Source organism: Euprymna scolopes, chromosome 2, assembly GCF_053919585.1.
Source record: "Euprymna scolopes isolate OS-2025 chromosome 2, ASM5391958v1, whole genome shotgun sequence".
Taxonomy (NCBI): domain Eukaryota; kingdom Metazoa; phylum Mollusca; class Cephalopoda; order Sepiida; family Sepiolidae; genus Euprymna; species Euprymna scolopes.
Window position 1 is genome coordinate 128067785 of NC_136483.1, and position 25894 is coordinate 128093678.

Sequence of the window (25894 nt, forward strand, 5' to 3'; positions counted from 1 at the left end):
ATTATTCATTTTTCTATCCAAACAATAACAAAAACATCTAGTTATATTCTTGTTCAGCCAAACCCCAAAATGTGTTTCACTTTTCCTCAAAATGTCATCTAATATTAATGTGAATAAGAATATGTTTACAAAACATAAAAAATAAAATAGTTTTTAAAAAAACTTTCATCTTTTCTGTAACTTCTTGTTTCATGATTTTTTCTTTACTCATCTTATCAAACTCCTATTCACAGCTTTTTTCTTGTTTTTAATTTGGAGTTTAGTCTTTTTTATTATAATAATAATAATAATAATAATAAATTAATTAATTAATTAATAAAATAGTTAGTTAGTTCAGTTCTGAATTCTTTATAGATTCTTGAGTTCTATATAGATATTCCCGAGCTTGAGAAAAGTTCAAAGATACTATTGGATGAAATATTGTGAGAATAAAATTCAAGATGAAGACAAGTCTGAATCATCCGAATAGACACTTTTTTGTTTCTCTTCCTTTTCAAGTTGCCAATGCTCTTTCAGCGGTTACACACAATACGGCACCTCGAAAGTCATCTACAATGTCAGAGTTGAAGCCTACTAAACAAGGTGCTGGATCAGGAACTTCTGGTGGAACTATGAACAAACCCGTAGAACCAGTGCAATCTCAGGTACCTAGAGTTATTTTTTGCTTTTCACATAGTCAATTCACTTTTTTTTTGTAGGAACATGAATATTCGTTTCATTTAAAATGTGATTGTATTTGAAAGATAAAAGCCTAATACTATTTTCTAAAAAATGTATTTTTTACGTGAAAATAAATTGTTTCATGGAAACAATTCTCACACCTGCTAAAAATACAAAATTCTGTAAATTTTGAAATTTTAAGAAAATAATTTTTAAAATTTCTTGACGGATAAATATCAGTTTGCTGGAATTATTTCAAAAATAATTAGTAAATTAAAGTCTTAAAAATACTGAATTAAAATTTTTCTAAAAATTGTATAATTATTCCCAAAATACATTGAAATCCATCTCAGCATGACAAAATGACTGTGAAGTATGGAAGATAATCACTGCAATAATATTTATTTTATTATATCTAATTTTATATAGAAGATATATTTTGTAATAATTTATAGAAATTGAAGAAATATTATATCTTTATTTCTTTAATTTCGAAGATTATAAGAACATGTTTATATTAAATTGAATCATATGGAAGACCTGAATCACAAATTTTCATTTATTATTTTTACCTTATACAGAAAAGATGGTTTTATAGTAATTTTTCCTTAAATTTTTAAAATGTAATTAGACTAAATATAATTGGTTAATTTATTTTATTTATTAAGGTACTTCCAAAATTTAATTGCATGCCGTTTAAAATTTATTGAGTTCAATGAGATTTTATTTCCTTAGCTGATTCTAATCAAGATTTATGAAATAAAACTTTTTATTTTTTATGAAATAGAATTTTTTTTTCAGATATTTGTTGGATATCTGAAGTTTGGTTTAATCATTTACGATTTTTATTTATTTGTTGGATATCTGAAGTTTGGTTTCATCATTTGCAATTTTTATATATGTGTTGGATATCTGAAGTTTGGTTTAATCATTTGCGATTTATATATATTTGTTGGATATCTGAAGTTTGGTTTCATTATTTGCGATTTTTATATATTTGTTGGATATCTGAAGTTTGGTTTAAACATTTGCAATTTTTATATATGTGTTGGATATCTGAAGTTTGGTTTCATCGTTTGGAATTTTTATATATTTGTTGGATACCTAAAGTTTGGTTTCAGCATTTGGAATTTTTATATATGTGTTGGATATCTGAAGTTTGATTTCATCATTTGCAATTTTTATATATTTGTTGGATATCTGAAGTTGTGTTTCATCATTTGCAATTTTTATATATGTGTTGGATATCTGAATTTGTGTTTCATCATTTGCAATTTTTATATATGTGTTGGATATCTGAATTTGTGTTTCATCATTTGCAATGTTTATATATGTGTTGGATATCTGAAGTTCTGTTTCATCACTTGCAACTTTTATATATGTGTTGGATATCTGAAGTTTGGTTTTATTGTTTGCAATTTTTATATATGTGTTGTATATCTGAAGTTTGGTTTCATCATTTGCAATTTTTATATATGTGTTGGATATCTGAAGTTGTGTTTCATCATTTGCAATTTTTATATATGTGTTGGATATCTGAAGTTTTGTTTCATCACTTGCAATTTTTATATATGTATTTGATATCTGAAGTTGTGTTTCATCACTTGCAATTTTTATATATGTATTTGATATCTAAAGTTGTGTTTCATCATTTGCAATTTTTATATATGTATTTGATATCTGAAGTTGTGTTTCATCACTTGCAATTTTTATATATGTATTTGATATCTGAAGTTGTGTTTCATCACTTGCAATTTTTATATATGTATTTGATATCTGACGTTGTGTTTCATCACTTGCAATTTTTATATATGTATTTGATATCTAAAGTTGTGTTTCATCATTTGCAATTTTTATATATTTGTTGGATATCTGAAGTTGTGTTTCATCATTTGCTATGTTGATATATGTGTTGGATATCTGAAGTTGTGTTTCATCATTTGCAATTTTAATATATGTGTTGGAGATCTGAAGTTGTGTTTCATCATTTGCTATGTTGATATATGTGTTGGATATCTGAAGTTGTGTTTCATCATTTGCAATTTTTACATATTTATTGGATATCAGAATTGTGTTTTATCACTTGTAATTTTTATATATGTGTTGGATATCTGAAGTTGTGTTTTATCACTTGCAATTTTTATATATGTGTAATATATCTGAAGTTGTGTTTCATCATTTGCAATTTTTATATATTTGTTGGATATCTGAAGTTGTGTTTCATCACTTGCAATTTTTATATATTTGTTGGATATCTGAAGTTTGGTTTCATCATTTGCAATTTTTGTATATTTGTTGGATATCTGAAGTTGTGTTTCATCACTTGCAATTTTTATATATTTGTTGGATATCTGAAGTTTGGTTTCATCATTTGCAATTTTTATATATTTTTTGGATATCTGAAGTTTGGTTTCATCATTTGCAATTTTTGTATATTTGTTGGATATCTGAAGTTTGGTTTCATCATTTGCAATTTTTATATATTTGTTGGATATCTAAAGTTTGGTTTCATCATTTGCAATTTTTATATATTTGTTGGATATCTGAAGTTTGGTTTCATCATTTGCAATTTTTATATATTTTTTGGATATCTGAAGTTGTGTTTCATCATTTGCAATTTTATATATTTGTTGGATATCTGAAGTTTGGTTTCATCATTTGCAATTTTTATATATGTGTTGGATATCTGAAGTTGTGTTTCATCATTTGCAATTTTTATATATTTGTTGGATATCTGAAGTTTGGTTTCATCATTTGCAATTTTTATATATTTGTTGGATATCTGAAGTTTGGTTTCATCATTTGCAATTTTTATATATTTTTTGGATATCTGAAGTTGTGTTTCATCATTTGCAATTTTATATATTTGTTGGATATCTGAAGTTTGGTTTCATCATTTGCAATTTTTATATATTTGTTGGATATCTGAAGTTTGGTTTCATCATTTGCAATTTTTATATATTTGTTGGATATCTGAAGTTTGGTTTCATCATTTGCAATTTTTATATATTTTTTGGATATCTGAAGTTTGGTTTCATCATTTGCAATTTTTATATATTTGTTGGATATCTGAAGTTTGGTTTCATCATTTGCAATTTTATATATTTTTTGGATATCTGAAGTTGTGTTTCATCATTTGCAATTTTATATATTTGTTGGATATCTGAAGTTTGGTTTCATCATTTGCAATTTTTATATATTTTTGGATATCTGAAGTTTGGTTTCATCATTTGCAATTTTTATATATTTGTTGGATATCTGAAGTTTGGTTTCATCATTTGCAATTTTTATATATTTTTTGGATATCTGAAGTTGTGTTTCATCATTTGCAATTTTATATATTTGTTGGATATCTGAAGTTTGGTTTCATCATTTGCAATTTTTATATATTTTTTGGATATCTGAAGTTGTGTTTCATCATTTGCAATTTTTATATATTTGTTGGATATCTGAAGTTTGGTTTCATCATTTGCAATTTTTATATATTTGTTGGATATCTGAAGTTTGGTTTCATCATTTGCAATTTTTATATATGTGTTGGATATCTGAAGTTGTGTTTCATCACTTGCAATTTTTATACATGTGTTGGATATCTGAAGTTGTGTTTCATCATTTGCAATTTTTATATATTTGTTGGATATCTGAAGTTTGGTTTCATCATTTGCAATTTTTGTATATTTGTTGGATATCTGAAGTTGTGTTTCATCATTTGCAATTTTTATATATTTTTTGGATATCTGAAGTTTGGTTTCATCATTTGCAATTTTTATATATTTGTTGGATATCTGAAGTTTGGTTTCATCATTTGCAATTTTTATATATTTTTTGGATATCTGAAGTTGTGTTTCATCATTTGCAATTTTTATATATTTTTTGGATATCTGAAGTTTGGTTTCATCATTTGCAATTTTTATATATTTGTTGGATATCTGAAGTTTGGTTTCATCATTTGCAATTTTTATATATTTTTTGGATATCTGAAGTTTGGTTTCATCATTTGCAATTTTTATATATTTGTTGGATATCTGAAGTTTGGTTTCATCATTTGCAATTTTAATATATTTGTTGGATATCTGAAGTTTGGTTTCATCATTTGCAATTTTTATATATTTTTTGGATATCTGAAGTTTGGTTTCATCATTTGCAATTTTTATATATTTGTTGGATATCTGAAGTTTGGTTTCATCATTTGCAATTTTTATATATTTGTTGGATATCTGAAGTTTGATTTCATCATTTGCAATTTTATATATTTGTTGGATATCTGAAGTTTGGTTTCATCATTTGCAATTTTTATATATTTGTTGGATATCTGAAGTTTGGTTTCATCATTTGCAATTTTTATATATTTTTTGGATATCTGAAGTTTGGTTTCATCATTTGCAATTTTTATATATTTGTTGGATATCTGAAGTTGTGTTTCATCATTTGCAATTTTAATATATGTGTTGGATATCTGAAGTTTGGTTTCATCATTTGCAATTTTTATATATGTGTTGGATATCTGAAGTTTGGTTTCATCATTTGCAATTTTTATATATGTGTTGGATATCTGAAGTTTGGTTTCATCATTTGCAATTTTTATATATGTGTTGGATATCTGAAGTTTGGTTTAATTATTTGCAATTTTTATATATGTGTTGGATATCTGAAGTTTGGTTTCATCATTTGCAATTTTTATATATTTGTTGGATATCTGAAGTTTGGTTTCATCATTTGCAATTTTTATATATTTGTTGGATATCTGAAGTTGTGTTTCATCATTTGCAATTTTTATATATGTGTTGGATATCTGAAGTTGTGTTTCATCATTTGCAATTTTTATATATTTGTTGGATATCTGAAGTTTGGTTTCATCACTTGCAATTTTTATATATGTGTTGGATATCTGAAGTTGTGTTTCATCATTTGCAATTTTTATATATGTGTTGGATATCTGAAGCTTGGTTTCATCATTTGCAATTTTTATATATGTGTTGGATATCTGAAGTTGTGTTTCATCATTTGCAATTTTTATATATGTGTTGGATATCTGAAGTTGTGTTTCATCACTTGCAATTTTAATATATGTGTTGGATATCTGAAGTTTTGTTTTGTTGTTTGCAATTTTTATATATGTGTTGGATATCTGAAGTTGTGTTTCATCACTTGCAATTTTTATACATGTGTTGGATATCTGAAGTTTGGTTTCATCATTTGCAATTTTTATATATGTGTTGGATATCTGAAGTTGTGTTTCATCATTTGCAATTTTTATATATGTGTGGGATATCTGAAGTTGTGTTTCATCACTTGCAATTTTTATATATTTGTTGGATATCTGAAGTTGTGTTTCATCATTTGCAATTTTAATATATTTGTTGGATATCTGAAGTTTGGTTTCATCATTTGCAATTTTTATATATGTGTTGGATATCTGAAGTTTGGTTTCATCATTTGCAATTTTTATATATGTGTTGGATATCTGAAGTTTGGTTTCATCATTTGCAATTTTTATATATGTGTTGGATATCTGAAGTTTGGTTTAATTATTTGCAATTTTTATATATGTGTTGGATATCTGAAGTTTGGTTTCATCATTTGCAATTTTTATATATGTGTTGGATATCTGAAGTTGTGTTTCATCATTTGCAATTTTTATATATGTGTTGGATATCTGAAGTTTGGTTTCATCATTTGCAATTTTTATATATGTGTTGGATATCTGAAGTTTGGTTTCATCATTTGCAATTTTTATATATGTGTTGGATATCTGAAGTTTGGTTTCATCATTTGCAATTTTTATATATTTGTTGGATATCTGAAGTTGTGTTTCATCATTTGCAATTTTTGTATATTTGTTGGATATCTGAAGTTGTGTTTCATCATTTGCAATTTTTATAAATGTGTTGGATATCTGAAGTTGTGTTTCATCACTTGCAATTTTTATATATTTGTTGGATATCTGAAGTTGTGTTTCATCATTTGCAATTTTTATATATTTGTTGGATATCTGAAGTTGTGTTTCATCATTTGCAATTTTTATATATGTGTTGGATATCTGAAGTTGTGTTTCATCATTTGCAATTTTTATATATGTGTGGGATATCTGAAGTTGTGTTTCATCACTTGCAATTTTTACATATTTGTTGGATATCTGAAGTTGTGTTTCATCATTTGCAATTTTAATATATTTGTTGGATATCTGAAGTTTGGTTTCATCATTTGCAATTTTTATATATGTGTTGGATATCTGAAGTTTGGTTTCATCATTTGCAATTTTTATATATGTGTTGGATATCTGAAGTTTGGTTTCATCATTTGCAATTTTTATATATGTGTTGGATATCTGAAGTTTGGTTTAATTATTTGCAATTTTTATATATGTGTTGGATATCTGAAGTTTGGTTTCATCATTTGCAATTTTTATATATGTGTTGGATATCTGAAGTTGTGTTTCATCATTTGCAATTTTTATATATGTGTTGGATATCTGAAGTTTGGTTTCATCATTTGCAATTTTTATATATGTGTTGGATATCTGAAGTTTGGTTTCATCATTTGCAATTTTTATATATGTGTTGGATATCTGAAGTTTGGTTTCATCATTTGCAATTTTAATATATGTGTTGGATATCTGAAGTTTGGTTTCATCATTTGCAATTTTTATATATGTGTTGGATATCTGAAGTTTGGTTTCATCATTTGCAATTTTTATATATTTGTTGGATATCTGAAGTTGTGTTTCATCATTTGCAATTTTTATATATTTGTTGGATATCTGAAGTTTGGTTTCATCACTTGCAATTTTTATATATTTGTTGGATATCTGAAGTTGTGTTTCATCATTTGCAATTTTTATATATGTGTTGGATATCTGAAGTTGTGTTTCATCATTTGCAATTTTTATATATTTGTTGGATATCTGAAGTTTGGTTTCATCACTTGCAATTTTTATATATGTGTTGGATATCTGAAGTTGTGTTTCATCATTTGCAATTTTTATATATGTGTTGGATATCTGAAGCTTGGTTTCATCATTTGCAATTTTTATATATGTGTTGGATATCTGAAGTTGTGTTTCATCATTTGCAATTTTTATATATGTGTTGGATATCTGAAGTTGTGTTTCATCACTTGCAATTTTAATATATGTGTTGGATATCTGAAGTTTTGTTTTATTGTTTGCAATTTTTATATATGTGTTGGATATCTGAAGTTGTGTTTCATCACTTGCAATTTTTATACATGTGTTGGATATCTGAAGTTTGGTTTCATCATTTGCAATTTTTATATATTTGTTGGATATCTGAAGTTCTGTTTCATCATTTGCAATTTTTATATATGTGTTGGATATCTGAAGTTTGGTTTCATCACTTGCAATTTTAATATATTTGTTGGATATCTGAAGTTTGGTTTCATCATTTGCAATTTTTTTATATGTGTTGGATATCTGACGTTTGGTTTCATCACTTGCAATTTTTATATATGTGTTGGATATCTGAAGCTTGGTTTCATCATTTGCAATTTTTATATATGTGTTGGATATCTGAAGTTGTGTTTCATCACTTGCAATGTTTATACATGTGTTGGATATCTGAAGTTTTGTTTCATCATTTGCAATTTTTATATATTTGTTGGATATCTGAAGTTGTGTTTCATCATTTGCAATTTTTATATATTTGTTGGATATCTGAAGTTTTGTTTCATCATTTGCAATTTTTATATATTTGTTGGATATCTGAAGTTTTGTTTCATCACTTGCAATTTTTATATATTTGTTGGATATCCGAAGTTTGGTTTCATCCCTTCAATTTTTATACATGTGTTGGATATCTGAAGTTTGGTTTCATCACTTGCAATTTTTATATATTTGTTGGATATCTGAAGTTTGGTTTCATCATTTGCAATTTTTAAATATGTGTTGGATATCTGAAGTTTGGTTTCATCATTTGCAATTTTTATATATTTGCTGGATATCTTAAGTTTGGTTTCATCATTTGCAATTTTTATATATGTGTTGGATATCTGAAGTTGTGTTTCATCATTTGCAATTTTAATATATGTGTTGGATATCTGAAGTTTTGTTTTATTGTTTGCAATTTTTATATATGTGTTGGATATCTGAAGTTTGGTTTCATCATTTGCAATTTTTATATATGTGTTGGATATCTGAAGTTGTGTTTCATCATTTGCAATTTTTATATATGTGTGGGATATCTGAAGTTGTGTTTCATCACTTGCAATTTTTATATATTTGTTGGATATCTGAAGTTGTGTTTCATCATTTGCAATTTTAATATATTTGTTGGATATCTGAAGTTTGGTTTCATCATTTGCAATTTTTATATATGTGTTGGATATCTGAAGTTTGGTTTCATCATTTGCAATTTTTATATATGTGTTGGATATCTGAAGTTTGGTTTCATCATTTGCAATTTTTATATATGTGTTGGATATCTGAAGTTTGGTTTAATTATTTGCAATTTTTATATATGTGTTGGATATCTGAAGTTTGGTTTCATCATTTGCAATTTTTATATATGTGTTGGATATCTGAAGTTGTGTTTCATCATTTGCAATTTTTATATATGTGTTGGATATCTGAAGTTTGGTTTCATCATTTGCAATTTTTATATATGTGTTGGATATCTGAAGTTTGGTTTCATCATTTGCAATTTTTATATATGTGTTGGATATCTGAAGTTTGGTTTCATCATTTGCAATTTTAATATATGTGTTGGATATCTGAAGTTTGGTTTCATCATTTGCAATTTTTATATATGTGTTGGATATCTGAAGTTTGGTTTCATCATTTGCAATTTTTATATATTTGTTGGATATCTGAAGTTGTGTTTCATCATTTGCAATTTTTATATATTTGTTGGATATCTGAAGTTTGGTTTCATCACTTGCAATTTGTATATATTTGTTGGATATCTGAAGTTTGGTTTCATCACTTGCAATTTTTATATATTTGTTGGATATCTGAAGTTTGGTTTCATCATTTGCAATTTTTATATATGTGTTGGATATCTGAAGTTGTGTTTCATCATTTGCAATTTTTATATATTTGTTGGATATCTGAAGTTTGGTTTCATCATTTGCAATTTTTGTATATTTGTTGGATATCTGAAGTTGTGTTTCATCATTTGCAATTTTTATAAATGTGTTGGATATCTGAAGTTGTGTTTCATCACTTGCAATTATTATATATTTGTTGGATATCTGAAGTTGTGTTTCATCATTTGCAATTTTTATATATTTGTTGGATAACTGAAGTTGTGTTTCATCATTTGCAATTTTTATATATGTGTTGGATATCTGAAGTTGTGTTTCATCATTTGCAATTTTTATATATTTGTTGGATATCTGAAGTTGTGTTTCATCATTTGCAATTTTAATATATGTGTTGGATATCTGAAGTTTGGTTTCATCATTTGCAATTTTTATATATGTGTTGGATATCTGAAGTTTGGTTTCATCATTTGCAATTTTTATATATGTGTTGGATATCTGAAGTTTGGTTTCATCATTTGCAATTTTTATATATGTGTTGGATATCTGAAGTTTGGTTTAATTATTTGCAATTTTTATATATGTGTTGGATATCTGAAGTTTGGTTTCATCATTTGCAATTTTTATATATTTGTTGGATATCTGAAGTTTGGTTTCATCATTTGCAATTTTTATATATTTGTTGGATATCTGAAGTTGTGTTTCATCATTTGCAATTTTTATATATGTGTTGGATATCTGAAGTTGTGTTTCATCATTTGCAATTTTTATATATTTGTTGGATATCTGAAGTTTGGTTTCATCACTTGCAATTTTTATATATGTGTTGGATATCTGAAGTTGTGTTTCATCATTTGCAATTTTTATATATGTGTTGGATATCTGAAGCTTGGTTTCATCATTTGCAATTTTTATATATGTGTTGGATATCTGAAGTTGTGTTTCATCATTTGCAATTTTTATATATGTGTTGGATATCTGAAGTTGTGTTTCATCACTTGCAATTTTAATATATGTGTTGGATATCTGAAGTTTTGTTTTATTGTTTGCAATTTTTATATATGTGTTGGATATCTGAAGTTGTGTTTCATCACTTGCAATTTTTATACATGTGTTGGATATCTGAAGTTTGGTTTCATCATTTGCAATTTTAATATATTTGTTGGATATCTGAAGTTCTGTTTCATCATTTGCAATTTTTATATATGTGTTGGATATCTGAAGTTTGGTTTCATCACTTGCAATTTTTATATATTTGTTGGATATCTGAAGTTTGGTTTCATCATTTGCAATTTTTTTATATGTGTTGGATATCTGACGTTTGGTTTCATCACTTGCAATTTTTATATATGTGTTGGATATCTGAAGCTTGGTTTCATCATTTGCAATTTTTATATATGTGTTGGATATCTGAAGTTGTGTTTCATCACTTGCAATGTTTATACATGTGTTGGATATCTGAAGTTGTGTTTCATCATTTGCAATTTTTATATATTTGTTGGATATCTGAAGTTTTGTTTCATCACTTGCAATTTTTATATATTTGTTGGATATCTGAAGTTTGGTTTCATCCCTTCAATTTTTATACATGTGTTGGATATCTGAAGTTTGGTTTCATCCCTTGCAATTTTTATATATTTGTTGGATATCTGAAGTTTGGTTTCATCATTTGCAATTTTTAAATATGTGTTGGATATCTGAAGTTTGGTTTCATCATTTGCAATTTTTATATATTTGCTGGATATCTGAAGTTTGGTTTCATCATTTGCAATTTTTATATATGTGTTGGATATCTGAAGTTGTGTTTCATCATTTGCAATTTTAATATGTGTGTTGGATATCTGAAGTTGTGTTTTATTGTTTGCAATTTTTATATATGTGTTGGATATCTGAAGTTTGGTTTCATCATTTGCAATTTTTATATATGTGTTGGATATCTGAAGTTGTGTTTCATCATTTGCAATTTTTATATATGTGTGGGATATCTGAAGTTGTGTTTCATCACTTGCAATTTTTATATATTTGTTGGATATCTGAAGTTGTGTTTCATCACTTGCAATTTTAATATATTTGTTGGATATCTGAAGTTTGGTTTCATCATTTGCAATTTTTATATATGTGTTGGATATCTGAAGTTTGGTTTCATCATTTGCAATTTTTATATATGTGTTGGATATCTGAAGTTTGGTTTCATCATTTGCAATTTTTATATATGTGTTGGATATCTGAAGTTTGGTTTAATTATTTGCAATTTTTATATATGTGTTGGATATCTGAAGTTTGGTTTCATCATTTGCAATTTTTATATATGTGTTGGATATCTGAAGTTGTGTTTCATCATTTGCAATTTTTATATATGTGTTGGATATCTGAAGTTGTGTTTCATCATTTGCAATTTTTATATATGTGTTGGATATCTGAAGTTTGGTTTCATCATTTGCAATTTTTATATATGTGTTGGATATCTGAAGTTTGGTTTCATCATTTGCAATTTTAATATATGTGTTGGATATCTGAAGTTTGGTTTCATCATTTGCAATTTTAATATATGTGTTGGATATCTGAAGTTTGGTTTCATCATTTGCAATTTTTATATATGTGTTGGATATCTGAAGTTTGGTTTCATCATTTGCAATTTTTATATATTTGTTGGATATCTGAAGTTGTGTTTCATCATTTGCAATTTTTATATATTTGTTGGATATCTGAAGTTGTGTTTCATCATTTGCAATTTTTATATATTTGTTGGATATCTGAAGTTTGGTTTCATCACTTGCAATTTTTATATATTTGTTGGATATCTGAAGTTTGGTTTCATCATTTGCAATTTTTATATATGTGTTGGATATCTGAAGTTGTGTTTCATCATTTGCAATTTTAATATGTGTGTTGGATATCTGAAGTTTTGTTTTATTGTTTGCAATTTTTATATATGTGTTGGATATCTGAAGTTTGGTTTCATCATTTGCAATTTTTATATATGTGTTGGATATCTGAAGTTGTGTTTCATCATTTGCAATTTTTATATATGTGTGGGATATCTGAAGTTGTGTTTCATCACTTGCAATTTTTATATATTTGTTGGATATCTGAAGTTGTGTTTCATCATTTGCAATTTTAATATATTTGTTGGATATCTGAAGTTTGGTTTCATCATTTGCAATTTTTATATATGTGTTGGATATCTGAAGTTTGGTTTCATCATTTGCAATTTTTATATATGTGTTGGATATCTGAAGTTTGGTTTCATCATTTGCAATTTTTATATATGTGTTGGATATCTGAAGTTTGGTTTAATTATTTGCAATTTTTATATATGTGTTGGATATCTGAAGTTTGGTTTCATCATTTGCAATTTTTATATATGTGTTGGATATCTGAAGTTGTGTTTCATCATTTGCAATTTTTATATATGTGTTGGATATCTGAAGTTTGGTTTCATCATTTGCAATTTTTATATATGTGTTGGATATCTGAAGTTTGGTTTCATCATTTGCAATTTTTATATATGTGTTGGATATCTTAAGTTTGGTTTCATCATTTGCAATTTTAATATATGTGTTGGATATCTGAAGTTTGGTTTCATCATTTGCAATTTTTATATATGTGTTGGATATCTGAAGTTTGGTTTCATCATTTGCAATTTTTATATATTTGTTGGATATCTGAAGTTGTGTTTCATCATTTGCAATTTTTATATATTTGTTGGATATCTGAAGTTTGGTTTCATCACTTGCAATTTTTATATATTTGTTGGATATCTGAAGTTTGGTTTCATCATTTGCAATTTTTATATATTTGTTGGATATCTGAAGTTTGGTTTCATCATTTGCAATTTTTATATATGTGTTGGATATCTGAAGTTGTGTTTCATCATTTGCAATTTTTATATATTTGTTGGATATCTGAAGTTTGGTTTCATCATTTGCAATTTTTGTATATTTGTTGGATATCTGAAGTTGTGTTTCATCATTTGCAATTTTTATAAATGTGTTGGATATCTGAAGTTGTGTTTGATCACTTGCAATTATTATATATTTGTTGGATATCTGAAGTTGTGTTTCATCATTTGCAATTTTTATATATTTGTTGGATAACTGAAGTTGTGTTTCATCATTTGCAATTTTTATATATGTGTTGGATATCTGAAGTTGTGTTTCATCATTTGCAATTTTTATATATTTGTTGGATATCTGAAGTTGTGTGTCATCATTTGCAATTTTAATATATGTGTTGGATATCTGAAGTTTGGTTTCATCATTTGCAATTTTTATATATGTGTTGGATATCTGAAGTTTGGTTTCATCATTTGCAATTTTTATATATGTGTTGGATATCTGAAGTTTGGTTTCATCATTTGCAATTTTTATATATGTGTTGGATATCTGAGGTTTGGTTTAATTATTTGCAATTTTTATATATGTGTTGGATATCTGAAGTTTTGTTTCATCATTTGCAATTTTTATATATTTGTTGGATATCTGAAGTTTGGTTTCATCATTTGCAATTTTTATATATTTGTTGGATATCTGAAGTTGTGTTTCATCATTTGCAATTTTTATATATGTGTTGGATATCTGAAGTTGTGTTTCATCATTTGCAATTTTTATATATTTGTTGGATATCTGAAGTTTGGTTTCATCACTTGCAATTTTAATATATGTGTTGGATATCTGAAGTTGTGTTTCATCATTTGCAATTTTTATATATGTGTTGGATATCTGAAGTTTTGTTTCATCATTTGCAATTTTTATATATGTGTTGGATATCTGAAGTTGTGTTTCATCATTTGCAATTTTTATATATGTGTTGGATATCTGAAGTTGTGTTTCATCACTTGCAATTTTAATATATGTGTTGGATATCTGAAGTTTTGTTTTATTGTTTGCAATTTTTATATATGTGTTGGATATCTGAAGTTGTGTTTCATCACTTGCAATTTTTATACATGTGTTGGATATCTGAAGTTTGGTTTCATCATTTGCAATTTTTATATATTTGTTGGATATCTGAAGTTCTGTTTCATCATTTGCAATTTTTATATATGTGTTGGATATCTGAAGTTTGGTTTCATCACTTGCAATTTTTATATATTTGTTGGATATCTGAAGTTTGGTTTCATCATTTGCAATTTTTTTATATGTGTTGGATATCTGACGTTTGGTTTCATCACTTGCAATTTTTATATATGTGTTGGATATCTGAAGCTTGGTTTCATCATTTGCAATTTTTATATATGTGTTGGATATCTGAAGTTGTGTTTCATCACTTGCAATGTTTATACATGTGTTGGATATCTGAAGTTTTGTTTCATCATTTGCAATTTTTATATATTTGTTGGATATCTGAAGTTTTGTTTCATCATTTGCAATTTTTATATATTTGTTGGATATCTGAAGTTTGGTTTCATCCCTTCAATTTTTATACATGTGTGATATCTGAAGTTTGGTTTCATCACTTGCAATTTTTATATATTTGTTGGATATCTGAAGTTTGGTTTCATCATTTGCAATTTTTAAATATGTGTTGGATATCTGAAGTTTGGTTTCATCACTTGCAATTTTTATATATTTTTTGGATATCTGAAGTTGTGTTTCATCATTTGCAATTTTATATATTTGTTGGATATCTGAAGTTGTGTTTCATCATTTGCAATTTTTATATATTTGTTGGATATCTGAAGTTTTGTTTCATCATTTGCAATTTTTATATATTTGTTGGATATCTGAAGTTTTGTTTCATCACTTGCAATTTTTATATATTTGTTGGATATCTGAAGTTTGGTTTCATCCCTTCAATTTTTATACATGTGTGATATCTGAAGTTTGGTTTCATCACTTGCAATTTTTATATATTTGTTGGATATCTGAAGTTTGGTTTCATCATTTGCAATTTTTAAATATGTGTTGGATATCTGAAGTTTGGTTTCATCATTTGCAATTTTTATATATTTGCTGGATATCTTAAGTTTGGTTTCATCATTTGCAATTTTTATATATGTGTTGGATATCTGAAGTTGTGTTTCATCATTTGCAATTTTAATATATGCGTTGGATATCTGAAGTTTTGTTTTATTGTTTGCAATTTTTATATATGTGTTGGATATCTGAAGTTTGGTTTCATCATTTGCAATTTTTATATATGTGTTGGATATCTGAAGTTGTGTTTCATCATTTGCAATTTTTATATATTTGTTGGATATCTGAAGTTGTGTTTCATCATTTGCAATTTTTATATATGTGTTGGATATCTGAAGTTGTGTTTCATCATTTGCAATTTTAATATATGTGTTGGATATCTGAAGTTTTGTTTTATTGTTTGCAATTTTTATATATGTGTTGGATATCTGAAGTTGTGTTTCATCACTTGCAATCTTTATACATGTGTTGGATATCTGAAGTTTGGTTTCATCATTTGCAATTTTTATATATTTGTTGGATATCTGAAGTTCTGTTTCATCATTTGCAATTTTTATATATGTGTTGGATATCTGAAGTTTGGTTTCATCACTTGCAATTTTTATATATGTGTTGGATATCTGAAGTTTGGTTTCATCATTTGCTATGTTTAGATATGTGTTGGATATCTCAAGTTTTGTTTCATCATTTGCAATTTTTATATATGTGTTGGATATCTGAAGTTTGGTCTCATCATTTGCAATTTTTATATATGTGTTGGATATCTGAAGCTTGGTTTCATCATTTGCTATTTTAATATATGTGTTGGATATCTGAAGTTTGGTTTCATCATTTGCAATTTTTATATATGTTTTGGATATCTGAAGTTTGGTTTCATCATTTGCAATTTTTATATATGTGTTGGATATCTGAAGTTTGGTTTCAGCACTTGCAATTTTTATATATGTGTTGGATATCTGAAGTTTGGTTTCATCATTTGATATGTGTTGGATATCTGAAGTTTGGTTTCATCATTTGCAATTTTTAAATATGTGTTGGATATCTGAAGTTTGGTTTCATCATTTGCAATTTTTATATATTTGCTGGATATCTTAAGTTTGGTTTCATCATTTGCAATTTTTAAATATGTGCTGGATATCTTAAGTTTGGTTTCATCATTTGCAATTTTTATATATGTGTTGGATATCTGAAGTTTTGTTTCATCATTTGCAATTTTAATATATGTGTTGGATATCTGAAGTTTTGTTTTATTGTTTGCAATTTTTATATATGTGTTGGATATCTGAAGTTGTGTTTCATCACTTGCAATCTTTATACATGTGTTGGATATCTGAAGTTTGGTTTCATCATTTGCAATTTTTATATATTTGTTGGATATCTGAAGTTCTGTTTCATCATTTGCAATTTTTATATATGTGTTGGATATCTGAAGTTTGGTTTCATCACTTGCAATTTTTATATATGTGTTGGATATCTGAAGTTTGGTTTCATCATTTGCTATGTTTAGATATGTGTTGGATATCTCAAGTTTTGTTTCATCATTTGCAATTATTATATATGTGTTGGATATCTGAAGTTTGGTCTCATCATTTGCAATTTTTATATATGTGTTGGATATCTGAAGCTTGGTTTCATCATTTGCAATTTTAATATATGTGTTGGATATCTGAAGTTTGGTTTCATCATTTGCAATTTTTATATATGTTTTGGATATCTGAAGTTTGGTTTCATCATTTGCAATTTTTATATATGTGTTGGATATCTGAAGTTTGGTTTCAGCACTTGCAATTTTTATATATGTGTTGGATATCTGAAGTTTGGTTTCATCATTTGATATGTGTTGGATATCTGAAGTTTGGTTTCATCATTTGCAATTTTTATATATGTGTTGGATATCTGAAGTTTGGTTTCATCACTTGCAATTTTTATATATGTGTTGGATATCTGAAGTTTTGTTTTATTGTTTGCAATTTTTATATATGTGTTGGATATCTGAAGTTGTGTTTCATCATTTGCAATTTTTATATATGTGTTGGATATCTGAAGTTTGGTTTTATTGTTTGCAATTTTTATATATGTGTTGGATATCTGAAGTTGTGTTTCATCATTTGCAATTTTAATATATGTGTTGGATATCTGAAGTTTTGTTTTATTGTTTGCAATTTTTATATATGTGTTGGATATCTGAAGTTGTGTTTCATCATTTGCTATGTTTATATATGTGTTGGATATCTGAAGTTGTGTTTCATCACTTGCAATTTTTATACAACATGTTGGATATCTGAAGTTTGGTTTCATCATTTGCTATGTTTAGATATGTGTTGGATATCTCAAGTTTTGTTTCATCATTTGCAATTTTTATATATGTGTTGGATATCTGAAGTTTGGTCTCATCATTTGCAATTTTTATATATGTGTTGGATATCTGAAGCTTGGTTTCATCATTTGCTATTTTAATATATGTGTTGGATATCTGAAGTTTGGTTTCATCATTTGCAATTTTTATATATGTTTTGGATATCTGAAGTTTGGTTTCATCATTTGCAATTTTTATATATGTGTTGGATATCTGAAGTTTGGTTTCAGCACTTGCACTTTTATATATGTGTTGGATATCTGAAGTTTGGTTTCATCATTTGATATGTGTTGGATATCTGAAGTTTGGTTTCATCATTTGCAATTTTTAAATATGTGTTGGATATCTGAAGTTTGGTTTCATCATTTGCAATTTTTATATATTTGCTGGATATCTTAAGTTTGGTTTCATCATTTGCAATTTTTAAATATGTGCTGGATATCTTAAGTTTGGTTTCATCATTTGCAATTTTTATATATGTGTTGGATATCTGAAGTTGTGTTTCATCATTTGCAATTTTAATATATGTGTTGGATATCTGAAGTTTTGTTTTATTGTTTGCAATTTTTATATATGTGTTGGATATCTGAAGTTGTGTTTCATCACTTGCAATCTTTATACATGTGTTGGATATCTGAAGTTTGGTTTCATCATTTGCAATTTTTATATATTTGTTGGATATCTGAAGTTCTGTTTCATCATTTGCAATTTTTATATATGTGTTGGATATCTGAAGTTTGGTTTCATCACTTGCAATTTTTATATATGTGTTGGATATCTGAAGTTTGGTTTCATCATTTGCTATGTTTAGATATGTGTTGGATATCTCAAGTTTTGTTTCATCATTTGCAATTATTATATATGTGTTGGATATCTGAAGTTTGGTCTCATCATTTGCAATTTTTATATATGTGTTGGATATCTGAAGCTTGGTTTCATCATTTGCAATTTTAATATATGTGTTGGATATCTGAAGTTTGGTTTCATCATTTGCAATTTTTATATATGTTTTGGATATCTGAAGTTTGGTTTCATCATTTGCAATTTTTATATATGTGTTGGATATCTGAAGTTTGGTTTCAGCACTTGCAATTTTTATATATGTGTTGGATATCTGAAGTTTGGTTTCATCATTTGATATGTGTTGGATATCTGAAGTTTGGTTTCATCATTTGCAATTTTTATATATGTGTTGGATATCTGAAGTTTGGTTTCATCACTTGCAATTTTTATATATGTGTTGGATATCTGAAGTTTTGTTTTATTGTTTGCAATTTTTATATATGTGTTGGATATCTGAAGTTGTGTTTCATCATTTGCAATTTTTATATATGTGTTGGATATCTGAAGTTTGGTTTCATCATTTGCAATTTTTATATATGTGTTGGATATCTGAAGTTTGGTTTCATCATTTGCAATTTTTATATATGTGTTGGATATCTGAAGTTTGGTTTAATTATTTGCAATTTTTATATATGTGTTGGATATCTGAAGTTTGGTTTCATCATTTGCAATTTTTATATATTTGTTGGATATCTGAAGTTTGGTTTCATCATTTGCAATTTTTATATATTTGTTGGATATCTGAAGTTGTGTTTCATCATTTGCAATTTTTATATATGTGTTGGATATCTGAAGTTGTGTTTCATCATTTGCAATTTTTATATATTTGTTGGATATCTGAAGTTTGGTTTCATCACTTGCAATTTTTATATATGTGTTGGATATCTGAAGTTGTGTTTCATCATTTGCAATTTTTATATATGTGTTGGATATCTGAAGCTTGGTTTCATCATTTGCAATTTTTATATATGTGTTGGATATCTGAAGTTGTGTTTCATCATTTGCAATTTTTATATATGTGTTGGATATCTGAAGTTGTGTTTCATCACTTGCAATTTTAATATATGTCTTGGATATCTGAAGTTTTGTTTTATTGTTTGCAATTTTTATATATGTGTTGGATATCTGAAGTTGTGTTTCATCACTTGCAATTTTTATACATGTGTTGGATATCTGAAGTTTGGTTTCATCATTTGCAATTTTTATATATTTGTTGGATATCTGAAGTTCTGTTTCATCATTTGCAATTTTTATATATGTGTTGGATATCTGAAGTTTGGTTTCATCACTTGCAATTTTTATATATTTGTTGGATATCTGAAGTTTGGTTTCATCATTTGCAATTTTTTTATATGTGTTGGATATCTGACGTTTGGTTTCATCACTTGCAATTTTTATATATGTGTTGGATATCTGAAGCTTGGTTTCATCATTTGCAATTTTTATATATGTGTTGGATATCTGAAGTTGTGTTTCATCACTTGCAATGTTTATACATGTGTTGGATATCTGAAGTTTTGTTTCATCATTTGCAATTTTTATATATTTGTTGGATATCTGAAGTTTTGTTTCATCACTTGCAATTTTTATATATTTGTTGGATATCTGAAGTTTTGTTTCATCCCTTCAATTTTTATACATGTGTTGGATATCTGAAGTTTGGTTTCATCACTTGCAATTTTTATATATTTGTTGGATATCTGAAGTTTGGTTTCATCATTTGCAATTTTTAAATATGTGTTGGATATCTGAAGTTTGGTTTCATCATTTGCAATTTTTATATATTTGCTGGATATCTTAAGTTTGGTTTCATCATTTGCAATTTTTATATATGTGATGGATATCTGAAGTTGTGTTTCATCATTTGCAATTTTAATATGTGTGTTGGATATCTGAAGTTTTCTTTTATTGTTTGCAATTTTTATATATGTGTTGGATATCTGAAGTTTGGTTTCATCATTTGCAATTTTTATATATGTGTTGGATATCTGAAGTTGTGTTTCATCATTTGCAATTTTTATATATGTGTGGGATATCTGAAGTTGTGTTTCATCACTTGCAATTTTTATATATTTGTTGGATATCTGAAGTTGTGTTTCATCATTTGCAATTTTAATATATTTGTTGGATATCTGAAGTTTGGTTTCATCATTTGCAATTTTTATATATGTGTTGGATATCTGAAGTTTGGTTTCATCATTTGCAATTTTTATATATGTGTTGGATATCTGAAGTTTGGTTTCATCATTTGCAATTTTTATATATGTGTTGGATATCTGAAGTTTGGTTTAATTATTTGCAATTTTTATATATGTGTTGGATATCTGAAGTTTGGTTTCATCATTTGCAATTTTTATATATGTGTTGGATATCTGAAGTTTGGTTTCATCATTTGCAATTTTTATATATGTGTTGGATATCTGAAGTTTGGTTTCATCATTTGCAATTTTAATATATGTGTTGGATATCTGAAGTTTGGTTTCATCATTTGCAATTTTTATATATGTGTTGGATATCTGAAGTTTGGTTTCATCATTTGCAATTTTTATATATTTGTTGGATATCTGAAGTTGTGTTTCATCATTTGCAATTTTTATATATTTGTTGGATATCTGAAGTTTGGTTTCATCACTTGCAATTTTTATATATTTGTTGGATATCTGAAGTTTGGTTTCATCATTTGCAATTTTTATATATTTGTTGGATATCTGAAGTTTGGTTTCATCATTTGCAATTTTTATATATGTGTTGGATATCTGAAGTTGTGTTTCATCATTTGCAATTTTTATATATTTGTTGGATATCTGAAGTTTGGTTTCATCATTTGCAATTTTTGTATATTTGTTGGATATCTGAAGTTGTGTTTCATCATTTGCAATTTTTATAAATGTGTTGGATATCTGAAGTTGTGTTTCATCACTTGCAATTATTATATATTTGTTGGATATCTGAAGTTGTGTTTCATCATTTGCAATTTTTATATATGTGTTGGATATCTGAAGTTGTGTTTCATCATTTGCAATTTTTATATATTTGTTGGATATCTGAAGTTGTGTTTCATCATTTGCAATTTTAATATATGTGTTGGATATCTGAAGTTTGGTTTCATCATTTGCAATTTTTATATATGTGTTGGATATCTGAAGTTTAGTTTCATCATTTGCAATTTTTATATATGTGTTGGATATCTGAAGTTTGGTTTCATCATTTGCAATTTTTATATGTGTTGGATATCTGAAGTTTGGTTTAATTATTTGCAATTTTTATATATGTGTTGGATATCTGAAGTTTTGTTTCATCATTTGCAATTTTTATATATTTGTTGGATATCTGAAGTTTGGTTTCATCATTTGCAATTTTTATATATTTGTTGGATATCTGAAGTTGTGTTTCATCATTTGCAATTTTTATATATGTGTTGGATATCTGAAGTTGTGTTTCATCATTTGCAATTTTTATATATTTGTTGGATATCTGAAGTTTGGTTTCATCACTTGCAATTTTAATATATGTGTTGGATATCTGAAGTTGTGTTTCATCATTTGCAATTTTTATATATGTGTTGGATATCTGAAGTTTTGTTTCATCATTTGCAATTTTTATATATGTGTTGGATATCTGAAGTTGTGTTTCATCATTTGCAATTTTTATATATGTGTTGGATATCTGAAGTTGTGTTTCATCACTTGCAATTTTAATATATGTGTTGGATATCTGAAGTTTTGTTTTATTGTTTGCAATTTTTATATATGTGTTGGATATCTGAAGTTGTGTTTCATCACTTGCAATTTTTATACATGTGTTGGATATCTGAAGTTTGGTTTCATCATTTGCAATTTTTATATATTTGTTGGATATCTGAAGTTCTGTTTCATCATTTGCAATTTTTATATATGTGTTGGATATCTGAAGTTTGGTTTCATCACTTGCAATTTTTATATATTTGTTGGATATCTGAAGTTTGGTTTCATCATTTGCAATTTTTTTATATGTGTTGGATATCTGACGTTTGGTTTCATCACTTGCAATTTTTATATATGTGTTGGATATCTGAAGCTTGGTTTCATCATTTGCAATTTTTATATATGTGTTGGATATCTGAAGTTGTGTTTCATCACTTGCAATGTTTATACATGTGTTGGATATCTGAAGTTTTGTTTCATCATTTGCAATTTTTATATATTTGTTGGATATCTGAAGTTTTGTTTCATCATTTGCAATTTTTATATATTTGTTGGATATCTGAAGTTTGGTTTCATCCCTTCAATTTTTATACATGTGTGATATCTGAAGTTTGGTTTCATCACTTGCAATTTTTATATATTTGTTGGATATCTGAAGTTTGGTTTCATCATTTGCAATTTTTAAATATGTGTTGGATATCTGAAGTTTGGTTTCATCACTTGCAATTTTTATATATTTTTTGGATATCTGAAGTTGTGTTTCATCATTTGCAATTTTATATATTTGTTGGATATCTGAAGTTGTGTTTCATCATTTGCAATTTTTATATATTTGTTGGATATCTGAAGTTTTGTTTCATCATTTGCAATTTTTATATATTTGTTGGATATCTGAAGTTTTGTTTCATCACTTGCAATTTTTATATATTTGTTGGATATCTGAAGTTTGGTTTCATCCCTTCAATTTTTATACATGTGTGATATCTGAAGTTTGGTTTCATCACTTGCAATTTTTATATATTTGTTGGATATCTGAAGTTTGGTTTCATCATTTGCAATTTTTAAATATGTGTTGGATATCTGAAGTTTGGTTTCATCATTTGCAATTTTTATATATTTGCTGGATATCTTAAGTTTGGTTTCATCATTTGCAATTTTTATATATGTGTTGGATATCTGAAGTTGTGTTTCATCATTTGCAATTTTAATATATGTGTTGGATATCTGAAGTTTTGTTTTATTGTTTGCAATTTTTATATATGTGTTGGATATCTGAAGTTTGGTTTCATCATTTGCAATTTTTATATATGTGTTGGATATCTGAAGTTTGGTTTCATCATTTGCAATTTTTATATATTTGTTGGATATCTGAAGTTTGGTTTCATCATTTGCAATTTTTATATATGTGTTGGATATCTGAAGTTGTGTTTCATCATTTGCAATTTTTATATATTTGTTGGATATCTGAAGTTTGGTTTCATCATTTGCAATTTTTGTATATTTGTTGGATATCTGAAGTTGTGTTTCATCATTTGCAATTTTTATAAATGTGTTGGATATCTGAAGTTGTGTTTCATCACTTGCAATTATTATATATTTGTTGGATATCTGAAGTTGTGTTTCATCATTTGCAATTTTTATATATTTGTTGGATAACTGAAGTTGTGTTTCATCATTTGCAATTTTTATATATGTGTTGGATATCTGAAGTTGTGTTTCATCATTTGCAATTTTTATATATTTGTTGGATATCTGAAGTTGTGTTTCATCATTTGCAATTTTAATATATGTGTTGGATATCTGAAGTTTGGTTTCATCATTTGCAATTTTTATATATGTGTTGGATATCTGAAGTTTGGTTTCATCATTTGCAATTTTTATATATGTGTTGGATATCTGAAGTTTGGTTTCATCATTTGCAATTTTTATATATGTGTTGGATATCTGAAGTTTGGTTTAATTATTTGCAATTTTTATATATGTGTTGGATATCTGAAGTTTTGTTTCATCATTTGCAATTTTTATATATTTGTTGGATATCTGAAGTTTGGTTTCATCATTTGCAATTTTTATATATTTGTTGGATATCTGAAGTTGTGTTTCATCATTTGCAATTTTTATATATGTGTTGGATATCTGAAGTTGTGTTTCATCATTTGCAATTTTTATATATTTGTTGGATATCTGAAGTTTGGTTTCATCACTTGCAATTTTAATATATGTGTTGGATATCTGAAGTTGTGTTTCATCATTTGCAATTTTTATATATGTGTTGGATATCTGAAGTTTTGTTTCATCATTTGCAATTTTTATATATGTGTTGGATATCTGAAGTTGTGTTTCATCATTTGCAATTTTTATATATGTGTTGGATATCTGAAGTTGTGTTTCATCACTTGCAATTTTAATATATGTGTTGGATATCTGAAGTTTTGTTTTATTGTTTGCAATTTTTATATATGTGTTGGATATCTGAAGTTGTGTTTCATCACTTGCAATTTTTATACATGTGTTGGATATCTGAAGTTTGGTTTCATCATTTGCAATTTTTATATATTTGTTGGATATCTGAAGTTCTGTTTCATCATTTGCAATTTTTATATATGTGTTGGATATCTGAAGTTTGGTTTCATCACTTGCAATTTTTATATATTTGTTGGATATCTGAAGTTTGGTTTCATCATTTGCAATTTTTTTATATGTGTTGGATATCTGACGTTTGGTTTCATCACTTGCAATTTTTATATATGTGTTGGATATCTGAAGCTTGGTTTCATCATTTGCAATTTTTATATATGTGTTGGATATCTGAAGTTGTGTTTCATCACTTGCAATGTTTATACATGTGTTGGATATCTGAAGTTTTGTTTCATCATTTGCAATTTTTATATATTTGTTGGATATCTGAAGTTTTGTTTCATCATTTGCAATTTTTATATATTTGTTGGATATCTGAAGTTTGGTTTCATCCCTTCAATTTTTATACATGTGTGATATCTGAAGTTTGGTTTCATCACTTGCAATTTTTATATATTTGTTGGATATCTGAAGTTTGGTTTCATCATTTGCAATTTTTAAATATGTGTTGGATATCTGAAGTTTGGTTTCATCACTTGCAATTTTTATATATTTTTTGGATATCTGAAGTTGTGTTTCATCATTTGCAATTTTATATATTTGTTGGATATCTGAAGTTGTGTTTCATCATTTGCAATTTTTATATATTTGTTGGATATCTGAAGTTTTGTTTCATCATTTGCAATTTTTATATATTTGTTGGATATCTGAAGTTTTGTTTCATCACTTGCAATTTTTATATATTTGTTGGATATCTGAAGTTTGGTTTCATCCCTTCAATTTTTATACATGTGTGATATCTGAAGTTTGGTTTCATCACTTGCAATTTTTATATATTTGTTGGATATCTGAAGTTTGGT

General features: G+C 26.5%; 1 protein-coding gene across 4 annotated transcripts in view; it reads left to right on the plus strand.

The window, feature by feature from the left end:
* Nucleotides 1–25894, plus strand: part of LOC145295994 (hydrocephalus-inducing protein-like) — an 865028-nt gene that overhangs the window by 410049 nt on the left and 429085 nt on the right. For 3 of the 4 annotated variants that reach the window (XM_080141978.1, XM_080141990.1, XM_080142009.1), the window contains exon 38: nt 499–644. In XM_080141978.1, coding sequence (XP_079998104.1) covers nt 499–644 — 146 coding nt within the window. The remainder of the gene's footprint in view (nt 1–498; nt 645–25894) is intronic. The other variant, XM_080142001.1, reaches the window with a different exon arrangement.